Source organism: Marmota monax, unplaced genomic scaffold (genome assembly GCF_021218885.2).
Source record: "Marmota monax isolate L192 unplaced genomic scaffold, Marmota_monax_Labrador192_F-V1.1 WCK01_AAM20220418_F8-fsc00020, whole genome shotgun sequence".
Taxonomy (NCBI): Eukaryota; Metazoa; Chordata; class Mammalia; order Rodentia; family Sciuridae; genus Marmota; species Marmota monax.
Window position 1 is genome coordinate 8,708,129 of NW_026692912.1, and position 22,968 is coordinate 8,731,096.

A 22,968-nucleotide genomic window follows, 5' to 3' on the forward strand; every position below is an offset into this window, starting at 1 on the left:
TGCATCAAGTGCTCCCACGGCTCTGCCCAGCTTCTCTTTATCTTTATTCAGGGTCATTTATTGTGAAATCAAGCCATTTAACAAGAGTCTCCTAATTCATCAAAGGAACCCAGGCAGGAGAGATCGGCATGTGTTTTGCAAGTTACAGAGTAGAAATAGACCTGTCCTAAAAGTTAATCCCCTATGTCACAATCACGAGAATAGGGCTGAGTAAGGACTTGAGAAAAAAACCTTGTTTCTTTTTCTCATTTGATCAGAGGGGCACAATCTGTAATATTTCACAATTAATTTGTTATAAGACTACCTGGGAAGATCAGTTGCATTCAGGTAATAGAGAATTGGATCCATTTAAAAAAATCTCAAGAGGTGACCCTAATACAAAAGGAAACACAAATGAACAGGCCAACAAAAGAACTGACCAAATTGTTACAATTCTGCAGCCTTCAATGCCAGTTTATTAAATTACATCTATTAAATACATAAACATATGCAACCTTTCATTTACAGGAATTAGAATTTGTACAGTATAGTGCCCAAAGACATGGGATGCATACCATTTAAGTACATATCCAACAACATACAATATGCATTTTACGTTGCGGTTGTGACGTTTTAACATAAAACATAAAATCAATGAAAGCACGTGGGGCTTATTACTAGAATCACATAAATACCTACATTTGTTCAATCTACACACCCCCAAAACAAAAGAGGGGGAAATTACATATTTTAATGACTTTAACAATAAAATCATTTAAGTGCAGCTGCTTTATTTGCTCAGCATCTTGTGTGCTTCCTCCCTCCTGCATTACACCACGAGGCGAGGACTTGCCTGTCACCTTCCCGCTCCGCTCTCCAGATCTAGGTAAGTGTGGCATATGACAGAGGCTCAAAAATAATTGACTCATGGGTGAAACTGAAAAACCTTTGGGCTCTGGCATCAGGAGATAGGAATTGGACTCTCAATGTTCTGACTACCTGCTGACTAGCATTGGGTCACTTATGTCACCTCTCTGAGCCTGGATTTCTTCATCCTTGAAATGATGTAACCTTCTGCAGATCATGTCAGCCATGACATTTCTCTGCTGTCCAAGATCTCAGAGTCACGTTGTGTTGGATGTTTTCTAGACAAGTGGGACATGACTGCGTCGTCTAGGCTGAGCTACTGGACTCCTGGCAAGGCCACATAGTCATGGATTTGGAAAAGGCTTCGAAAATCCTTTGGCTCAGTCCCTTCCCCAGTCTCAAGGAAGAAGTGGCTTCCACAAAATTCTTGTGATGAGTCTTTTGCTTGAATATCTTCGGGGAATGAGGAATCACTACCTGGAGCAATTCTATTTGGGGACACAAAGTTCACTTGGTTGTGAAGTCCAGAGATGGTGACCCGGAACCCTAACTTTCAGCTCCAACCCTTTTCTTCAGGGATATATGGAAGAATTCTCCTCCCCTTTCTACATTGCCCCCTTGGTATTTGAAGATACTCTTTTGTTCTTCTCTGGTTATAAATTGCTCACTGTTAGTCAAGAGTAGAGCGTAATTGGATGATCCCAGAATTACGACTCAGGAAGACAGAACCTGGCTCTAGATCTGCTGTTAACTCGTGTCATCCTGTATGAGTAACTTCTATTCAGGCTGGTACAATAGTTTCTTTAAAAGGAGTGATGGAAGAGGCGGGGACAAATGTGTCTCAGAGCTTGGGAGATTGTAGATATGGTTGTTAGAGTAGGGTGAGGCATGAATATGGCTTCTCTGACCTAACCACTCACCACGGGTGCAAAAGGATTTGGGGGTTAATAGTTCACTGAATTCTCCAAAGGCCTAGCTGCCAATAAGATGCAATAATATTAACACCAAGAATAATGATGTACACTGAAAGAAAATTCTGCTAAAAATGACAAAAGTTTCCAGGACTCTGGGCCATGAAAGAACAGAAAAAAATTTGAGGCGGGAGAGATCGGCATGTGTTTTGCAAGTTACAGAATAGAAATAGACCTGTCCTACATCCTATGTCACAATCATGGGAACAGGGCTGAGCAAGGACTTGAGAAAAAACCTTGCAAGAGAACGTTGGCAATGGCCATGCCTTATGTATGGTGAGCTAATTTATAATCCAGGGGGTGATAGAGCTTGGACTGAAATGGAGCCAAGGACTCTGACATGCCTTGTCACTGAACCCAACTGACACATTTTAGGATATGAAAAAAATACGATTTTCACTTTTCCTATTGTATCTTAATCCAAAAAAAAATTTAAAAAAAGTAGAAATTTTAGTAGCCCAACAATTCTGCCAAATAGATCTAAACCATGCTAAGGTCAAAATGCTAGTGACCCATGAATTTGTTGAGAAACACAGTCTTTTCAAGTCATCTCGGGGTCATCTTTAGAATTAGAATATTTTCAAGGGTGTTGGTGACCAAACATGAGACCAGTAAATGATGATCTTTCTCTACATGTAGCTTATTAAACAGTGCATCCAACCTTAGAAAAATGTATCTTTGTTTTTTTCCTATATTTATTTATAAAAAACTGCTCTTTGAGTAGCTATTAAAAAAACAGAATAAATACAAATCACTTTGTTAATGCTCAGACTGCATCGAATGGTACCCTTTTTTTTGTAATAAGAAAGCATCCATGCGCCCAAAGTTAGCTAATTAATAAGCTAATTTACAACCAAACTAAATTAAGAGATCTGCAGAAAGTGGAGTTACAGAGCAGTTAGAATCTGCATGTCTGAGACTAAAAATAATTTATTTCTGTATCCTCAGGGTAAGTAGGTACTCAGTAAATGTTTGTGGAATTGATTAGAGTTCAGGTTTTTAAGAGCCATTTAACCTGTACAGAACTTTCTCCCTAAATTATCTGTTTTATAAAGCATCCCCTTCTCTCCCAAGCTCTGAATGCATGCCATTAGTCCCCTCTGGGGACCATCACAAATTCTTAGGAAGCATTTTTCCACCTTGCTTTTAAAAATAGCAACAATCACGTCTGCTATCAAGATAATGCTTTGGAAACAGAAGTTCTGACTTGAGCGTTATTAGGAATGTGTGGCTGAACACTACAAGATAGTTAAGAATTTCACAAACCAACAGCCACATAATTCAATAAACGAGCTGACGACAGGCACAAAATAAATACTTGGCAGAGATTTTGCCAAAGATTCAAGTGTCTTAAGATATTAGGAAATTTCTGTCCTGGATAAACTTCCAAATCCACTAGATCACCCTTGAGCAAATTTGAAGGTCCTCGACACAAAGCCTATTAGTGGAGCAGGTGAGTGGTTCCCTGGGGCCTCTTTGGTGCAAATTCTTTTCTGGCAGCCCTGGTTGCTGGAAGCTCTTCTGCACTGGGTAGACACAGCATTCTGACTTCTAATTCAGAATGGGATGCTAGTTCTGATCCTGGAGCTATGCTAGGCCATTGGTGAGGCATTCTTGATATACAATAAATATGGTTCTAGGGGCTGGTTGGGGGGGACATTCTTGGTCACACTAATTTTAGAGTTAATGAGAAACCTTTCCTTTCTGCTTGAAGCAGGGGATGATTCCTGCTTTGGAGTTGCCCTTTCCTTGTGGTCACTGGGGGCTGCCCACCTTCTTTCAGATCTTACTTCCTCTAAGAAGACTCTGAACCAGGTGGAGGCCACAGCCTTCCCTGCCCCCAGTGTCCCTGAGTCTTGAGCTGACTGAAGAAGCTGAAGGTAAGAAAGAAGCCCGGAGAATTTAGCCCTAGCAGAGGTCAGAAGATTCGTGGGGAGTTGTCATCTCTCAACGGAGAAACTGGACATTGGTTTGTATTTAATTATTACTCAACTGATGTTGATCCAGTACCACGACTCAACCCGTCACTGTGTTCAGGACCCACATCTAATGTCTCTTTGCCTCTAGAGTTGCCTGGCAACCAGTGTAAGAGTAAGTCCAGGATCAAGTTCTGCTGAGACCTATCTATGAGGTCTTCCATGATCAGGAGCATGTCTAGTAGAGGCTGTGGTGCAGGAGGTTCCCAGCTGTGTCTCCCTGAGATGCTCTCAGATTACACAGCCTGCAGAAAGTTAACCCTTTGCATTCCAATGAGCTCAGAGGATCCTGGGAAACAAATTGGTGGGTTCCAGTCAACAAAGGCTAAGTGAGCAGAACTGCCATCTGACCTTTGATGTAGCAGGGCACGAGAATCACACCAACGAGGGCATATGTATCACTGAAGCATAGAAGGGACATTCTCAATGTCCTCTAGACTGGGCTGATTAATTAACCCTATATTTAAGTCCCTTATATTTTAAGGGAATAACACCCAGTTAAGTCTCTGTACATAAAGTTGCAAAATAAACTTCAAAGTGGACCCAGGTTAACCCATCCAGATTTGATGGCTGACATTTTTTTCCTTCCCAGAGAACAAATTCTGTTGTCTCCTGGCATCAATCAAGTTTTGTGTATGTCTAGTTCACTTGAATGATCTTCATGTTTCTTGAGTGATTTGATCAATGGCTTATCTTCACAAGACAGTTCTAGAAATAACATTTTCAGATGACATATGTAATTTGGGGGGGTTTGAAGTTCTTTGGAGTATCTCAATTGATATTTGACCAGGAAGCATTTAGTGGTAATTATGTAAGTTTTGAGTAGAATGTGTCTTGTTCTTCACAGTGCCCAGAACACGATAGGTACACAAGAATACTGCTCTGAACCATGCACTTGCTGAGGTTTATGATATGCAGGTGGAACTCACACTTGCTTATTTTGGTAGTTGTGTACACAATCAAGAGAATGGTAGCTTTTGTCATAGACCAGACATGGCATGAAGACCAATTCCTTTTTGAACAAAATTCATGTAAAATACCATCTCTCTCTCTCTTTCTTCTTCAGAATAGGCATGAAGGTATGTGAAACACCATAAAGGATTTTTCCTCCTCAGGGTATACAGTTTTCTTGGACTTTCTTTGGGTTTTGTCAAAAGCTCCTGAACTAAGGCAAAACTCTGATCAAACTGAACCATAAACGGAGTACAGGTGACAATCACCTAGCAGGGAGGTGTGGAAATGTCCTTTAAATCATGATCTGAGCAGACAGTTCGTTCGCTTGCTGATCAGTGTTCCAGAAACTCGATGCTCCTTCAAGCCACCGTGAGGACTTGTCTGCTCTATTCTGCTTCCCCCTCCCCCCCAATTAGTATTCTCATCAGTGTGAACTCTGGGGCCCTACATTTCATAGCTAAACCACTGTCCCTGTGGAATGCCCCCTACCTCTGACCCCAAGAAAACCCCTGGCTATAATTACATCTGAATGGACCAAATTGGGAGGTAGGAGGCAGGGACACCTGCTTTACCCCTATAGCAAGAAGGCCCCAAAGAAGGTCTTATCTTCTTTTGTGTAATCCACCAAGGAGATGTCACTGACATTCACCATCAGCTTGTCCCCTTCTCTCAAGGAGAACATGGCCCCGAGGTAGAGGGGCTGGAACCAGTTGTTGCTAATTTCACACACAGACTTGGTCCCTGTTAGGAGCTGGGCGGGCTCTGGGTAGCTGTCCGTTACCTTGGTGATGACCACAATGATGGAGTCCGGCTTGATCTGTTGTCTCCCCTGGCTGATGCTGCCACACTCAGACTTGGTCCCACGGAACGTGATCTGGGAGTAAACAAAGTAGTCTCCCGACTCTGGGATCACCAGGAATTTGTTGGTGTACTTCATCTTGTTCTTGGTGAAGGCCAAGCCCAGTTCATGTTCCCAGTGCAGAGCTGGGAACTGGTTTTTCAGGTGTGGTGAGGGAGTCTGTCTCACAACTGCAAAGATAAGAAAGAGGTTTGAATGATTCAAGGTGGAACCCGTGGACTTTGCTAAAAAGTCTTCTGTCATTTTTCAAAGAGCACAAGGACTGAGATAAACCAAGGACTACCAATGACCCTGGGGAGGAAGGGTACGTGAGTAGAGGTGGATGCTTGTTCAGGGTGTGGCATCTGGGATGGGGACCTGGGGAAAATGACTTTGCTTTACTCAGGTTGAGCTTTCTGATTGAACAATTTTGGAATTTTACCAGAGGCCTGTAATCCTGAAAAACAGTGAAGGTTAAGAAATCCCCTCACTCCTCTGTGTTCCAGAAAATGGCTTACAGCAAAGGGCTGTCTTCCCCAAACAACTTAGCCCAGCTTATGGATGCCACCCTTGTCTACCCACGACCAGGCCAGATACCACAGGAATGATGAGCACAACTGTTTTATCCTCATGGACCAACTGGAACAAAATGCTTATTGACCAAACTGGTTAAGCTTCTTTCCTTCTCCCAGGACCTGGGCTTTGGCCCAGCCTCAGCCTGAGCAGCAGATAGCCCTCCAGAGACTAGGCTAGCCTTGGGGTAGAACATTCTCTGATCCAATCGCGCCCCCCTTTCACCCCACTTCCCTGTACCTGCTTCTTTCTAGTTTTGTTCACTTTGCTTATAGAGATCAAACACAGACATTTTTTAGCTTCACTCTGGAGAAACCAGCATATCTCACTGTCACAGATTCTTCCTAGAGCCTTAGTCCCCTCCCAGGCCCAGTATAGACAGCCCTACCTATCTTCAGTTCCGCATCCACAGATTCAACCAACTGAGGATGAAGATGGAAAATACTGCAAACAAAACAGAACAAACCTGTGTCTGTACTGAACGTATACAGACTTCTTCTTTTCATGATTCCCTAATCAATACAGTAGAAAGCTCTTTACAGAGCATTCACGTTGTATTAGCTATTATAAATCGTCTAGAGTGATTTAAAGACAAGGTAGGACTTACATGAGTTATGTGTAAATACTATAGCATCTTACATAAGGGACTTCCATCTGAGGCTTTGGGTATTTGCAGGAGCCCTGGAATCAATTCCACAGGAATACTGAGCCCAGGACTATAGTTTCTTCTTTCCCTTCCCTCCCACCTCTAGTAATAATTCTTTTTGTATAATGAGTCTCCTTATGGAATCTGTCTTGGTTTTTAATAGACAGATCTTTAAAAAAATAGAGATAATACTGTGGAAAGGATTAAAAGAAGTGATATGTGTAAAACCCCCAGCTATTGGGATATTCTCTAAAGTTTATTCACTTTTATCAGGAGAGATCGAGAGAGAGAGAGGTTCACATCTCTGCATTCCAATTCTCATCCAAAGTCAGAGGAATCACAGGCCGTAATTAATAAAGAATTACCTTGCAGTACATGTTGGAAGCAGAGACTTAGAACATTTTGGAAATTCTTTTTCCACATTGACAGAGCCAAAATATAAGTCAATGTAATTGACTTATGGAGTGGAAGGGACCTGGGCTTGGGGCCATTGGGCCCAGTACCAACTGTGATTCTGCAATACACTGGCTCATTAATCAACTCTGCAGGTTCACTCTCTTCTCTGAGCCTCAGTCTCCTGTCTGTGAACTGGGGATAAAGCTTTTCAAGAGTGTCATTCTGAAGATTAAGTGTACATAGCGGACGTGATTATTTTTTTTTTAATCACAATTGGCTGGATAAAGTTGCACTCAATTTTTCTTCCCTCAAATAAATCTAACTTTCATTTTGACAGACAAAAAAACCAAAAACCACTCTATTTTCTTTGAGATCTGTTTATATATGTTCTTATGTCTGCATTAGTCATACGTAGACATTATATAAAACATACTAGTGAATGCTTTTATGAAAATGTTAATAGCAGAAGGCAAGGAGTAGAATCAAACTTGATTCAAACCACTGATTTCAAATAAGATATTCTGCAGTAAAACTAATTCTTATGGGGAGAAATAAAACCATTTTTATTTCCTATAACTGCTTTTTTGAAACCCATAGCAATTGCCATTATGTACCCAATCTACAGTTTTGGGATAGGTTGTGTTTAAAGGAACCATTTAGCAACCGGCACACCCACTGGGCATCCGGAGATCTAGTTTCTGGTTTTGTATAGTGTCTTCCCCATTGTTGAATGAACTAGGGTCTCCTTTGCAACTATGACACATTCCAAATGTGTACGGACTTCTCTTGTCCCCCCACTAGATGGCCTTTGTGAACTCCACATAAAGGAAGACTCTGTTCCTGCTTTCAAGATGACAGGCTAATTTTTTAAAAGAATTCTTCTTAGATGATGCAAAAGCAAAATCCGTGAAGCCTCCAGTTAAGGCAAGTTCTATTGGATTGGCTTGCAATTAGCTATGTCGACATCAACAGGTAGGAGTTGTGAGAGGAAGTGTGTTGTCATGGAAAGTGCAGTTTTGAAAGGCAAGCTGAAGTCGGAATACTTCCATTTCCTGGACAACTGGCTAGGAACATGTGACTTTAGTTGCCTAAGCCATAGTTTTCCATCTGTGAATGGGGCTATCTACTGCCTGGTTATAGGACTAATATGTAGATTAAATGAGATAATGGAGGTCAAATGCCTGTTGCAGTCTGGCACATATTGGGAGCCTCTTCCCCAGTTTCTATGTCTCTTTATTCATAAAAAGAGGGTTGGCATCTCCATATGCATACCCAGTCTCCCTTCCGTTCTTACACAAAAAGGGAAAATGACGGCAATTTGGCATCTCCCTGGTACTAATCCTTACTCAGGACTTGCCACCAACAATCCCCTCTTAGTCAAATAGTAACACAAAAATCTTAGGCTGCAAGGATATTCCCTTGACTGTTGCAAATGTTCACTGGTTAAGAGAGGACACTTGCTTTTTAACTTTCTTGTTTCTCAGTGGGTTTTTTAACACACACACTTCTGCATTCTCTCTCTCTCTCTCTCTCTCTCTCTCTCTCTCTCTCTCTGTCCTCTGGAGTTTCAGAGGTCTATGAACTTCAGGTATGTGGGACCTGGAATTTCCACATTAGACTTGGAAAACTGGCCATCTGCTGAAATGATGAGATTCCTCTGAACAGGTTCACATTACAGGAAATTCTTTGGAAATAACTTCTTGAATGCAAATGTCTAATGACAACATCTTGAAGGGGGTATAGGTGAAATGGATAGATTGCTAAGTTTGGGGCCCTTTCATCTGTAACCAGATCCAGAATTACTTGAAGTTCCAGTCTAAGGAAGTCCATTTCTAAATGACTGACTATGTGAATCAAACAGAGAGAGAGAGAGAGAGAGAGAGAGAGAGAGAGAAGAGAAGAGAAGAGAAGAGGAGAGGAGAGGAGAGGAGAGGAGGGGAGGGGAGGGGAGGGGAGGGGAAGGGGAAGGGAAGGATGATAGAATCAGAAAGTATGCAAGAGACATAGGCCTTTGGATCCTTCATAGGGAGGGAGACATCTGGAAACCTTTGATTGAGAGAAATCTGTTACCAGGGTCTGTGGTTTCCAATTTAAAGCTACCAGAATGAGTTTGAGTAAATATACTGAAAGAAATCTTGGGACTATGGACACTCCCAGTGGCCTTTCTCTCTTGTCTGAATCTCAGCTTCAAGGTTGTTTCCTGAAATCTTTTCTTATTCTACTCCAGGGGGTCACAACAACTTACATTGCTCATGTTATTTGAACAAATAATGGTACTTGTTTTATTTCCTTTTCCCCATTACAACTTAACCCAGGACTCTTACCTGTCAGGTGTGCCCTGGGCTTCTCTCTATCAGCTTGGAGAGGTGCGTCTGTAACAAAAGGAGAGATGCTTGCATAAGTCAGAGGTGATGGGGGTGAGGACTGCACTTTGGGAGTTTGGGAGAGAACATTGGTCTCGGCCAGCCTGGTCCAGTTTCACTCCTGTGGACTTGGGATTGGTATGCGGAACCTGCCGTAAGCACTTCTGGGGACAGGGGAGATTTAGGAGAGTGTTGAGTGCAAATGGATCTTGGCCCCATGATTGGGGAAGTTGTCTGAGCTGAAACTCATTTTTCTCATCTCTAAGATGGGCCCTGTGATCTCTTTCATGGATGGAGAGTTTTTATCATGATTCTTGGCACATGGTCCTTGCTCGGTAAAGTAGAACATGCTGCTCCTTCTCCCCATGCTGCTTTCGTGAGAGCTAACTGGCCTTTTGCTCTCTCCATGGTTCCTCTCATTCTACCCATGAGGTATCTCAATGGCCCAACAAACATGGGTCAGGAGAGGACACTTGCTTTCTAACTTTCTCGTTTCTCAGTGGGTTTTTAACACACACACTTCTGCATTCTCTCTCTCTGTCCTCTGGAGTTTCAGAGGACAGGTGGAATCTACTCTGTAGCTCTCTGAACTTGGGAGGTCCTTTTCCCTCTCTGGGCCTTCATTTCCCCATTAGTTCTTGAGAAAACCTTAGAATTTCCCTTTGACTCTCAGAGATGATGATATTGAATAAAGGGTATTCTAACTGCAGGGATAAAGCTGATGGTGTTGATAATGATAAAAAGCAAAAGGCCACCCTGTACTTCTGATGTGCCGGGTATTGTCCTCATCCCTTTACAGGAATGAACTAATTGAATTCACTCTAACTCTGTTGAGGAGCTACAAAACCAGGTTTAGAGGTGAATAAATGGTGACAGAGACAGGTGGAATTGTTTGATCAGGGGTCATATGCTAGTACATTCCAGGACTATGGTTTGCTTTCGGGCCACCAGCTCTGTAGGCCCTGCACTTGGCCATGGTGCTGTTGCGCCCTCTTAGTAATGAGGGGAAGCCTCCCTGTTCCTCTAGGTCTGCACCATCAGCTTAGCAACTGGATGATTCAAGATCCATCTCCCAAAGGCCAATCTATCACTATTAGAAATGTTCTTGCTCCCCCAAGAAAGGCCCTCAAAGATGAACATACTTACAAAATGGCTGATGTGAGGTTCCAAACTCCTGTTCTTTTGGAATCTGTTGAGAAAGAAGGATATGGTTTAGACTCCCTGTGGTCCTTGTGACCCCAGGGCATGGTATGATCAGGATGCTGCTGCTGGGTCCTCTGTGACGAGGGACATGGTGGGAGACTATTTTGGTTGGTGAGAATCTTGCACCTTAGCGCTCCGCTTTCCTCTTGGGCCACCCCTAGTGGCCTTTCTCTTTTCTGCTTGCCCTTGAAACTCAGCTTCAAAAGTTCTTTCCGAAGAGCTTTTCTTATTGGATTCCAAGGGATCTCAGAAACTTACCATTGCTCCTATTATTTGAATAAATAATGGTATTTACTTTATCCCCCCCATCACAACTTAAAAATGGGAACTTTTCTTAAAAGAAGGATACAGCAAAAGAAATAATGGCCATGATCCCCTCTACATCATCCCACCCCTTCTTCCTTGTTGGCTTACAATACAAAATGTGTATCATCATCGCAGTCCTGGTCTGTGAGTCATTTCACGTGGCAGGGGAAACGTAACCTCCCGGGGGGCAGACTGGCTGAATTTGAATCATGGTTCCATCATTTATTAACAATACGATTTTGAGAAAGACTTTCCTCTCTGAGCTTGTGTGTCCTCATTCGTGAAGTGGGGATAACAACATTCCTGACCCTAAGTGACTTGCAGGGTGAAGGGGAGGTAAAATCAGAAAATGCAAGAGTCAGTGAGTGCAAAGGACACATGGGAAAAGAGCGAGCCACAGGTCACAAGTCTAGACTTAAAGCTCAGGAGCAAATGCACACTCTTAGCTAGGGGTCATGTCCCTGTCTCACATTTTGCAATGTTTTAAAAAATGCTCTGATATGAGTTTGACTCAGCCCAGCTCTCTGACTTGGTTCTTGTAACTACACAGTCCCCACTAATGGCTGCTCCTCCTGGCACCGTGAATACTTGATCTGTTTTATGACTTATAGTCCGTGTGTGCACACGTGTGTGTTGTGAGTGCACTAGGGAATGGGGAATCACCTGTGTGTGTGGTGGTGAGTGTGTGGCTGTCTCTGCATGGTCGTGTGGCTGCAGCAGTGTCACATGGAGGTGAGGTCTGGGAGCAGTTCTGTCACAGCAGTGACTCTGTAGAGCTGGCACCTCCAGGCTCCCTTTCCCCTCAAGCTGCCCTACCTCACCTCCACTGGAGGCCCTCTCAAGGGCGAAGGCTGGTCTTTGACTGATGAGCTCACTCCATTGTCCCTCTGTCCCCTTTTCATCTGTGTCCCCGTTCTGTTGATGGTACCATGACTGCTCCCCTGGGTTCCCAGGTCTGAAATTCGCTCCTGTCTTCTTCCATAAACACAAGATGTGCCATTTCTGTTTTGTGGCTCTCGCATTCATACTCCACCCTAGGCCTTGCCATGCTGCTCTTCTGGAATCTTCCAGCAGCCTCCCGGCTGGTCTTCAGCCTCCAGTCTCTCCCTTTCTCAGATCCGTTCCCTGGCCTGCCTTCTAAAGCTTCGCTGTGTCAACACATAACTGCTCGTAGAATCTTCAGTGCTACCCCTGGCTTCCAGAAGTGTCCCATCTTGTCCTGACAGTGAGGTTCCCATTTACCAGCTCAGCCTTGGCCACTGGCTATTTCCTCCTCCCCAAGCCCTCGGCACCCCAGCTCTAAGAGGCAGCCGCAGCACCTGACTCAAAGGATTTAAAAGTGCCGTAAGTGCAGCTGCATTATGGAGGGAGTGGTGACGCGGTGCTACGCTAAGCCCCTCACAGGAGTCGTCTTCAGTTTCACAAGGACACTCTAAGGTGGACGCGTTCACATTCCTGTATTGACAGTGGGGCTCATGGAGGGGAAATAACTCACCTAGTTTCCTACATCTGGAAAGTGGAAGAGTAGGATTTAACTCAGGTCATGTGACTGCAGAATCCCAAGCCCTAAGCCACTGCACCCTGCAGCTGCTGGGCCAGCTCCTCATCAGCTGAGGTGGGAGATAAGTTTCAGCAGTTCCATGAGAGGTGACAGCAGGACAAGCCCAAAGTTCAGGAAACAGATCTGACCCAAAGGTGAGGAAATCACCCTGAAGTGGATCTTATAGGTCCTGCAGACTTCAGCCAGGTGAGCAAAGAGGCTGTGGCCATTCTAGACCTCGTAACAGCTTGTGCAGGAGCAAGGAGGCCTGGTAGAAAACGGGGAAACTGGAAAACCGGGCCTTTCTTCTACAGGTGTGCAGTTTGTGTGGGGTCACGAGGACAGAGATCTTCAAAAAACCTAGACCCAAGTGCTGTGAGCACCCGTCCAACATCAGCAACTTTGCTGGGCTTGAGAAGCAGCCCAGGAGTGAGCTGTTCTCTGACTTGCTATGGACAGAGCTGATAAAGGAATTATTCTCTTTGCAGGGCAGAGAGCTGCAGGTGGGGTCCCAACTAGGGAGCTCTTGATTGCACACCCTGTGTAAGGAGAGGTATCTGCCTTGGTTGGCCTTCATTTTGCTTCATTTAATTTCCCGCTGAGAAATCTTCTTAAATATCCTGTTTAGGTTTGGCTGAATAGACACTCAGTTAAGTTTGGAGTCTTTTCTTTTTTGCCTGGGAATCCCACTATTATCAGCATTTTACCTGGGACACAAACACGATTTCCCAATTGCTCTGTTGGATTTCTACTCTTTCGACATGAGTTTTACTTCCATATATGGAAGGATGGGTGAAATTTTAGGGGCCTATTATGATGCCAAACAGCTGGAGGCTGTGCCAGTGCCTGTTGGCAGATGTCACAGGCCACGACATTCTGACAGTCCAAAGAAGAACATCGGTTCGGACTCTCCTCAGGAACAGACTCCAGGTTTCCATTGCTGCTTCTCTTAACAGTGACTCTGTCTAGCACCAGAGGAAGATTACTATGATAGGAAAAAGCAACGAACGAGGAAGAGACTGGAGAGGATGGAACAGTAGCTTATGTGAGGGAAGGTTTGGGCACTTGGGCTGTCCCAGTGCTTGCTCTTGACATGGTTGTTGGCAAAATCAGGGCAATAAAATGTATTGATGTCTTCCAACCCTGGCCCGTCTCCATCACTTCTGGGTCACTCTGGGGCACCAAGAAGACAGTGGCTCCTGAGGAGAACTGTTCACTGCAGCATTGGCCTCCAAATTAGAAGAGGCATGAGGCCCATGCTGAAGAATAGGATTTACTCCCCTATACATGTCTGCTCAAGCAGCTTGCTGAGAGCCAGGGTCCAATTTTATTCTTTTTTTGGTTATTGGGAATTGAACTCAGGGGCACTCGACCACTGAGCCACATCCCCAGCACTATTTTGTATTTTATCTAGAGACAGAGTCTCACTGAGTTGCTTAGCGCCTCACCATTGCTGAGGTTGGCTTTGAATTCGTGATCCTCCTGCCTCAGCCTCCTGAGCTGCTGGGATTCCAGGCGTGAGCCACCGTGCCTGGCCCAATTTTATTCTTTATTTGTGTGCTTATCACTTTTCTTTCTCTAGTGGGATTTAAGGAGGGATCCAATCTGCCTGCTCATCTCACTACTGTGTTCCCAGTAACCAGCATCCCCCATGGGATCATACAACTGGCAAAACGCACAGTTCTCAGGCATCAGGAAGAGAGAGGCAGAGAAGAGAGCAGGAGAGGGAGTGAAGTTCAGATTTAATGACTGCAGTCAGATTTTGCAATCCAGAAATCTAGAAGAGAGATTTGTTTATGATTAGAAAACTTCAGTTGCATAAGAGTGGTTAGCTATTATCTCAGTGCTGGGGTCTTTAAAAGTCTGCAGGCTTGCGGCTGGGGTTGTGGCTCATCGGTAGAATGCTCACCTAACACGTGCAAGGCGCTGGGTTCGATCCTCAGCACCACATAAAAATAAATAAAACCAAGGGTATTGTCTAACTACAACTAGAAAATAAAAATAAAAACAACCAGAAAATAGTCAACAGGTCTGTGTGGAGCACTGTTGAGGCTTTATAAATCTCTACTGAGGGTTGCAAGGCTTGGCCAGGAGCCAGAGTCAGCAAAGGCAAATGTGTACACCTGTGGGCGTACGCCCTCGTGGGAGAGGGGCATGCCTGTGACCACCAGTGTACGTTATCCCTGGAAAAACGCTGGTGACTCCTGTACCCCACCCCACTTTCCTGACCTATAGGAAACTTTCACTCTCACTTAATTTTCTTTCTTTTTGTATATTGGTTGGTCATCCCTGACGCAAACTAACCACAACCTATTGCTACAGGCATTTCTAGAATTACTTTAATTCTTCAAAGGGGGCATAAGCAAGGGTGGCAAGAAAGGGGAGACTTATTTAGCTGAGTGTCCCCCTGGGTGGCAGGTCCTGCACTGGGCACTCATGTGTTATCCTCATCTAAGATTCTATTTCAAAGAAGCAGTTGGCATTATCATTTTATGAATCTACGCAAGACTTATAATGGGGGCTTACAGAGGATAAGCAACTGTTCAAGGTCAAAGACGAACAGAGAGCCTGGGATCTGAGCACGTGCAAACCCTGGCACGTATGGGGAGCTCCATAAACTTTAACTGAGGACAAGAGATGGAGGAGCCTGAAATGAAATGGCCTTTGAGATTTTCTGGCACTTCCCCAGGAAGCTCCCTGGAGTGTATTTTAACTAACGACCCACTTAGCCTTTCCTCCCATATTCTGTAGTCATTCCCTGCATCTCTTCATAAACAGGAAGAGAGATTGATTTCTCGCTGTCTGGATGCTGCGATTGCAAAGGCATAAATGTTTTATGACCCACACCATCCTCCGGCATGTCCAGGAGAAACACACAGACATTCGCCTTTTCCCCATATGTACTTTCACAAGGATGAATTCCACCTGGAAATGTTGTAGTCTGAGGTCATTCATTTCATCCTCCTCCGAGGGGCCCTGGACCCGCTTTGCATACTCTATTAGCACAGCACAGAGCAAAGATTTGTAGCTAAGCAAATCTGGAAATCCCAACTCTGGTATTTCCTGATACCCTGATTTTGACATGTCAGCTAATCTCAGTGAACCCTAGTTTCCTCACAATAAAAATGACAACGATTCTTTTCTCTTGGGACCACTGTAATTCTCAGACAGACCACTCACATAGAGTGGGGTATCCCATTCACTTTCATCCCTCCTTGGGCTCAGGAGGTGCTTGTGATATGTATTGTTGGTTCTATGAGTTGTAACCAGAAGCCCTTGTGATGTCCTTTTATGACAAACAGCAGATTTTAGGATCCTGTAGGCACTACCCTCTTTCCCCATGGGTAGACATTCAATAGGATTCCTCTGTCCATAGTTTGCTGCTGGATTTCTGCCCTTTCAGAATGGAAAGGTGTTGGGGGGACAGAATTTACACCCATTCATTTTGAGTCTCGTGTGTGTCGCTGTCCGTGGCTGGGCCTCCTTAAGGAGGTCAGGCTGGGAGGTGACCTCTTGCTGCTGTGGCCGGCAGGTGAGTGTGTGCCTTTCCAGGTGTGCTGAGCTGGCTGGGCACCCGGTCACGTGTGAGTCCACTTAATGGGGTAAACAGTGGGTCCTGAAATGACCAGCTACAAGCTGCCATGGACTCTGGGGACTCCCACCCACAACTCGCTTACCCTTCTCCCCATGCATGGCCGCAGTGCACCTGTGCTACCTCTGCTCTGCCTGCCCTCTGTCCACAGCCTGACCCTTGCAGAGGGACTTCTCTTCCAGGTGTGCTGAGGCTTCCTGAGGGGACAGCAGGAGCAGCTCCGCAGAGGGATCAATAGTTTGCAATTATAGAGAACTTTCATCTTAATGACCCCTTTGCTTCCTCTAGACAACATGAGAAGGATTATCATTATGGTCTTCCTTCCCAAAGGGGAACATAAGACCAAAGGGCTCAGCCAAGGAGGATTCAGTAGGGAAATAGCATCTGTTGAGCATTTACCCTTTTAACAGCTTTCTGGACGTCTTGTCGAATTCTTACTGTGAAGAGTGTGCATTATCTTTTTCATGTCATGGGCAGTGAGTCTGAGGCTCACAGAGGTCTGATACCTTGCTCATCTCCCTCATTCTTGTCTCCATTCAGAAATCACATAATAAGTGCAGTCTGCATGCCAGATATCCTAGGTACTCTTAGGGAAGGAAAGGGAACTAGCATTTATTGAGCACTTACTATGTGCCAGATTTCTCAGGATTAAATCTGGTCACCTCAGGAGGTGAGCACCCTGTGAGCATAGTGTTCAGGAGGAAAATATACAGTGGATTTAAATTCCAGTGTCCCATTCTTTAAGACTTTGGTCACATTGCTTAACTTCTCTAAGCCTCAGTTTCATCATATCTGAAATGGTGATAACAGTAGCACTTATTGTGTGATATCAAAGATTACTGAGATGATGGGTGTAGTAATAATAACATATGTTGGTGTGTTCATATGCCAGGTAACACACCAAGCACTTTATAGGCATGATCTTATTTACTCTTCTTAAAACCCTAAATATGAAAAAATTGAGCATGGTGTCTGGTGCATAGGAAATACTCAGAGGTCACAGCTATGGTGTGGTGAGCCACGGCTTTCCCAGCTTCCCCAGTTGGTGTGACTCTGAAGCTTGAGCTGGCATCACAATGGAGCCTTGTTGGTCTGAGTGGAGATCAGAGGGTCTCAAGAGGATGGCAAGGGGAAGGGGTATACGGACCCTAGTAGGATTTCCAGGAAGGGATGGGCAGGGGCGCAGCCTGGGCAGGCAGGCTTCCTGCAGCATCCCTGAGGACTCACTGCACAGGACTGACTGCCCATTCTTTGCTGGAGCTTGGGGCTAAGCAGCCTTGATGTGGTCAGGTTTTCTTGGAGTATAGACTGTGTGCCCAGGAAAGAGGGAGGCCTGGCCTTAGGGCACCTGTCGGCCAGAGTGGGGCCTGTGGACACATCCTCAGGGCGGTGGAAGCTAACAAAAGCCTTAAAGAATCCCTGGACTAAGGTTGAAGTACAGCGGGCTCTTGTGGTACTGGGCCAAGACTGGGCTGGGGCGGGAGGTATGAAGACAGCTCATGAATATCTGAGACCAAGAAAAAAGCCTTACAGCATCCAAACCTGCTCTCCAGCTTGTGAGGTCAAATTCCAAGGCCGGTGGGGAAGTCAATGATGTCATCCCTCAACTGGGGAAGTTCGCCAGTCATAAAGGTCAATCCTACTAATCCAGGACACCATCAGTGCTTTATTTCTAATTGTCTATTTTACACATGTTTCTATTTTATACATAAAGAAGCAGCCCAGGGAGGTTAGGAAACATTAAGAACTAGACCAGAATTCAGACTTGGGTTTTAACTTTTGATTGACAATCTTCCCAAGATGCAAATTTGCCTAGAATGCTCCAGAAGCTTAAATATCCTAAAACATTTTTACCACCCCAATCTTTCTTTGTGTAGGCAACACATACAATTACTACAAAGCAACATCGGTTTATCCATGTCCCTCTCCTGCTGTGGCCCAGACACCCAGTTCCCCACATGCTAACAGGTACTGATCTCTGAGCTCTTCGTAAAATTTTTTATGCCTTTGTGAACACATTTGCACGTGTGAATTCTTTCATCAAAAGGAAGTATCCCCTGCTATGCGTGCTGAGATGCTGTGATGCACTTCACTCTTCACTTGCAGGGGATGGCTCAGCTGCCTGTCTATTTACATAGAGGGTGATTTCTTCCTGGCTTTGCAGATCCTTAGCAGATTGCCCGTGGTGTGCATCACATCCTAGTTTGATGCTTATTCAATAATACAGGCATCTTCTTTCTTGGCTGCCTTTGGAGAGGGGATTTCTAAGTTGGGAGGTTTTGCTTTTAATTCAGTTTCCACACCAGGAGCATGCCAGGCTACCCCTCTGATCCTGCTCCTGGGCCAGGAGTGCTGGGTGGGTGATTCTGGGGGTGCCTTGGATTTGGTATGTGCAGCCTGTGCTGGGGGCTGGCAGTGGGTTTTGAGAGAAGTTGTGGCTGCTTTCCTTTCTCCCTGGAGTTGCTGACGTCATCTTCCCTGTGGCTGGCAGTCTGCGTCTGGTCCAGCATGAACTCTGCTGCCCCATGCAAAGAACAGTCGGGGCAGATGGGCTGGTTTTAAACCTTGGTTCTGCCACTGACTAGAGGCAGAGGCCTCTGGCAAATCCCTTCATCCCTCTGGGTCTCGGTTTCCCTATCTGCAAAACAAAAGGCTTTGGGCTGGATGACCTTCAAAGGCCTACTCCCAGTGGCCTGTGATTGTCTGACTGGCTCTATGTGCAATGGGGTCCTGGACTGGACCTCAGGCACAGTCTCCTAGCTGCAGGTGACCCTCTTCCTTTCTCCAGGGAGCCTTCCCTGCCCCACTGTACGTCTGTGGCTGGGCTGGGAGGGTATCTGGAACCCACGGGATCTCTACTCTGAAATAGCCCCTTTCCTTGTTTGTGCACTAGACTTGAAGCTCCTGAGGCCCCAGATCATTTTCTGGTGGCTGTCCAGTGTCTGACACAGAGCAATGATCCCATCACAATAGCCGTGTGCACGCAGCAGCTCTGCCCCATTCCAACGGGAGATGCTCTTCGCCTGCCTCATTGAAACTGTCAGGGTGTTGACAGTAACACCCCTTTTTGGAAATAAAGGAAACAGGCTGAAAGAAATGAAGCCACGTGGCTGTTCTCACATGGCTAGAAGCAGGGGGGTTGGGTTTCAAGTCCAGGTATCTAACAGTCATCTTTTGAGCGGGTTTTCCTGTCTTCATTCCCATCTTCATCCACCTCCCGCTTGGCTGTCCCTGCACACCTGCCCTCTGCCCTTCTTGTTCTTGCTCTGTGCATGCTGAGGCTGGCCTCTGGGCATGGCTGCTCCCTGGCTTCTTGGAGCTCTGGCTTCCAGTTGAGTCTGGTCAGTGGGATCAGAGGCTTGGAGAGGAGAGCTGCCAGCGTTCCCTACTCCGTCCATCCCCTCTGTGCTGCTTTGACTGGGGTCTCCCTACTCTGCAGGCCCCCAGAAAGACCCTCTCCTGGCTTTACTTCTCCCCGGGTTCCTCTAAAACCACACAGATCCCCATGGTAAGGGGTGGTAGGTTGGTGGCTTCCTGCTGCCGCCAACCCCTCCTCTGTTTTGGTTTCCTTCAGTCTGTGCCTCCCCAGCAAACAGGCTCTTCTTTAACCCCCTCCAAACTCTCCTTTAAATGCTCTTCTCCGAGTGACCAGCTGTGGCTTTTCAGGATCCTGATTGCTACATGTGCCCCAGCCTCACCCCTATTTCCCTCTCTCTTTCCTCTGACGCACTAAATTCCAAAGCCTGGCCAAGTGACAGCCCCAAACATCCCCACGTGTTCATTCTCCAGAAAGGCCGGTTTCCCTATAACAAAGGGGACAGTCTCAGCCTGGTTCATTTCTCCAGCCCTGGGTAGGGCAAGTGTGGAACAAACCCCGGGGCTTGGCACCTTCCTTAAAGGGGCTTCCTATCTAGTGAGAGTTCCTGTCCCCAGCTCACTTCCCTAGACAGTGGCATCCACTTTGTGGTCTTCTAGATGGACAAAGCCCTCTAGTTTTTGCTGGTGGGGGATCACAGACATGGGCATGGAGGGTAGGGGTGGGATGCCACCGTGCTGTGAGGTTCGCTTTGGAATCAAGGAGCGTGCAGGTGGCTGGAGGTCACTGGGTGTCTCCTCCTAGAAAACCTGCTGGCTGGAGAGAGCCCTGGTGCACACAATGGGTGCTGTGGTTTGGCTTCTCTTAGGGACCAGCCTGGTGGTCCAGGGGTCACCGCCTGACTGCCTGTGCCCTGCTGCTCTCCAATCTCAGAAGCATTTCCGGCTTGTCTGCATGCTTCCACATTTTACAAGCAATGGCAGGTGGCCAAGAATGCTGCTGTCTGAATCACAGCCTATTTGTTGACCCTGATGGAGCAGCGAGCGTTACACATTAGCCACAGCTTGCCCTCTGCTTGGCAGCTGGCCGGGATTGCTGAGAGACCAGGTTGCCGTTTAAACCAATTATTTTCTCCTTGAGAATTTAATACTTTGGACTGTAGTTAAATCAGCTATCATGGATTGTGCAGGTGCTTATTTTAAAATTGATATTTCTTTGATAACATTCCTTAGGCTTTCAGGTAGTTTTCTGATGTTTTTAGTCCAGATTGCTCATGTTCTCCTAGACACCTGTACCCTCGCCCCATCACCGGAAAGCCCTAGAGTCTATGTTCATTTTTACTAAGTTTCTCTAAAGCCCTCAACAAGATCTTACAGGGAGAAGATCAAGCAGGAGTTTTTTTTTGTTTTGTTTTTTTTGCCGACCATTAAAAAAATCAATCTTTCTAAACTCAAGAAAGGGAGTTGGTTAAATAAGTTATAGCACACACATATCTAAAGATAATACGGTCATCCACATTATCAGGCAGCTGTGAACTTATCATCATATAAATAAAATCATGATATACTAGAAAACTCAGAATAATTCCATTCTATTCAAAAATAATATGAATTATGTTGCTCAAACTATTAACAGTTGTCATCTCTAAGAGTTTATGCACAACGATCATTTTCCTTATTTCCTTATCTGTGATTTCTAAATTTTTTTTTTGCAAGGACTGTATTTAAGAGTTTTTTTAAAATTTAATTATTATTATTATTATTTGGCACCGAGGATTGAACCCAGGGGTGCTTAACCACTGACCCACATCCCCAGCCCTTTAATGTATTTTATTTAGAGAACAGGTCTCACTGAGTTGCTGAGTCTGGCTTTGAACTCGCCCTCCTCCTGCCTCAGCCTCAGGAGCCACTAGGATTGCAGGCATGTGTCACTGTGCCTTTTTTTTTTTTTTTTGTAAAGCAGAGGAATGCTTTCAAGATATAAGTCTGCTATAATTATTGTCACCTAAACACACGGAGCTTGAAGTTATTCCCATATAAATATAAGAAGTGTCCATTTGATCCCTGGAAATAGCGAAGAGAGAAACCAGGATGAACTTTCCTCCCTGCAGTTCTGTATTTCCTTTGCATATGGAAGCAAAAAAAAAAAAAAAAAAAAAACAAAATGCGATGCACTCAGGAGCTCTGGGTGCAACTGGGCTGCTGCTGGCAGAGGGTCCCCTGACTCCCAGGCCAGAGTGGGGCTTCTTACCGGGACAGGTGTGCAGTCTTCTCCTGGGGTTTGGAGCTGGCTGACCAGCAGGTAGGCGGTAAGTCCTGCTAGGATGGGGAAGGCGAGCAGGCAGCCGGTAAAGGCACAGCACACCCCATCCCTCCTGGCTACCAGCCTGGCTCTGCCCTTGGGCCCGCCGCTGCCGTCCTGGGGGAGCATTTCCACGCTGGCTGTTTCCCCGAAGCCCAGTTCCAGATCTTCTGCCATGCTTCTCTGTCCTGGAGGCGTCTCTAACTCCTCCTGGGCCCGAACCCCCCATTAAATAGAGCAGCTCTCACCGAGGCCGAATTAATCACGGCCTTCTCCTCCCCTTTCCTCTCCCCCTCCCGCTGAATAGCAGTCCGCCCGCCCTGCCCTGCTAGGGAATGCACCGCCCACACCAGAAACCAAGTTCAGTTTAAGAAAAAAAAAAGAAGAAGAAGAAGAAGAAGAAGAAATCTTTCCCAAGTATATTTATATGCAGAATGCTCATGTGCTCCTTCCTTAGTTTACAGAGGAAGTTAGGAAAGTCCCTGGAGGGGGAGAAAAACAATTCAAGTCCGTGGGTGTGGCTAATTAACATATACCTGCTCCCTGGCTGGAGGCCTGCCAGCCTGCTGGCCTGGGGAGTGTGTGGCTTCTGGAAGTGAAAGTGAGGGAAGGGGAGGTGAGTGGCCTGCAGGCGGGGAATGGGGATCCCATTTGCCTGGGCCTTCCCTTGGCAAGGGTGGCCAAGCCCTCTGTCCCTCTGTTCCTGTCACTCCCATGGAACAGATGGGAATGCTGAGGCTCTGAAGGGCGGCGAGGGCCTTCCTGGGATAAAGATGACCTAGTCCTTACGGTCAGGGTTTGGGGTTCTGGCTCCTACCACTCAAGAGTCCATGAAAGCAAAGGATTTTTCTAGCCTGTGTTGCCCTCAATTTAAGCTGAGAGTGTAAGGTCAGAGTTAGAGGTGGCTGTTGGTGGGGGAAGTCACTGACTTCCTGCACCCTGATTCATCCAAGGCTGATGGGCCACCAGAGACACGCCTGGCCCATGCTGGCCGTATCGGGGGCTGCAGCGTAGTAAAGAATAACATTGATTAAGTGGGTACTCTGATTAAGTGGCTGCTCTGAGTTAAGGTATCAGTGAGGTTCTTCAATCCTGAGAAGGCCATTTGAGGTAGGAGTATTCCCTCTTTGAAGCTGGAGCCAGGGCT

General features: G+C 45.8%; 1 protein-coding gene across 1 annotated transcript; it reads right to left on the reverse strand.

Annotated features, from left to right (window-relative positions):
* Positions 1-423: 423 nt before the first annotated feature.
* Tnfsf15 (TNF superfamily member 15) lies at positions 424-22,095 on the reverse strand. The gene is made up of 4 exons (XM_046451911.2): positions 21,771-22,095; positions 10,710-10,752; positions 9,525-9,572; positions 424-5,776 (listed from the first exon to the last, which is right to left on the reverse strand). Exons 1-4 carry the CDS (start codon positions 21,996-21,998, stop codon positions 5,322-5,324), a joined length of 774 nt encoding a protein of 257 aa, XP_046307867.1. The 5' UTR covers positions 21,999-22,095; the 3' UTR covers positions 424-5,321.
* Positions 22,096-22,968: the final 873 nt, after the last annotated feature.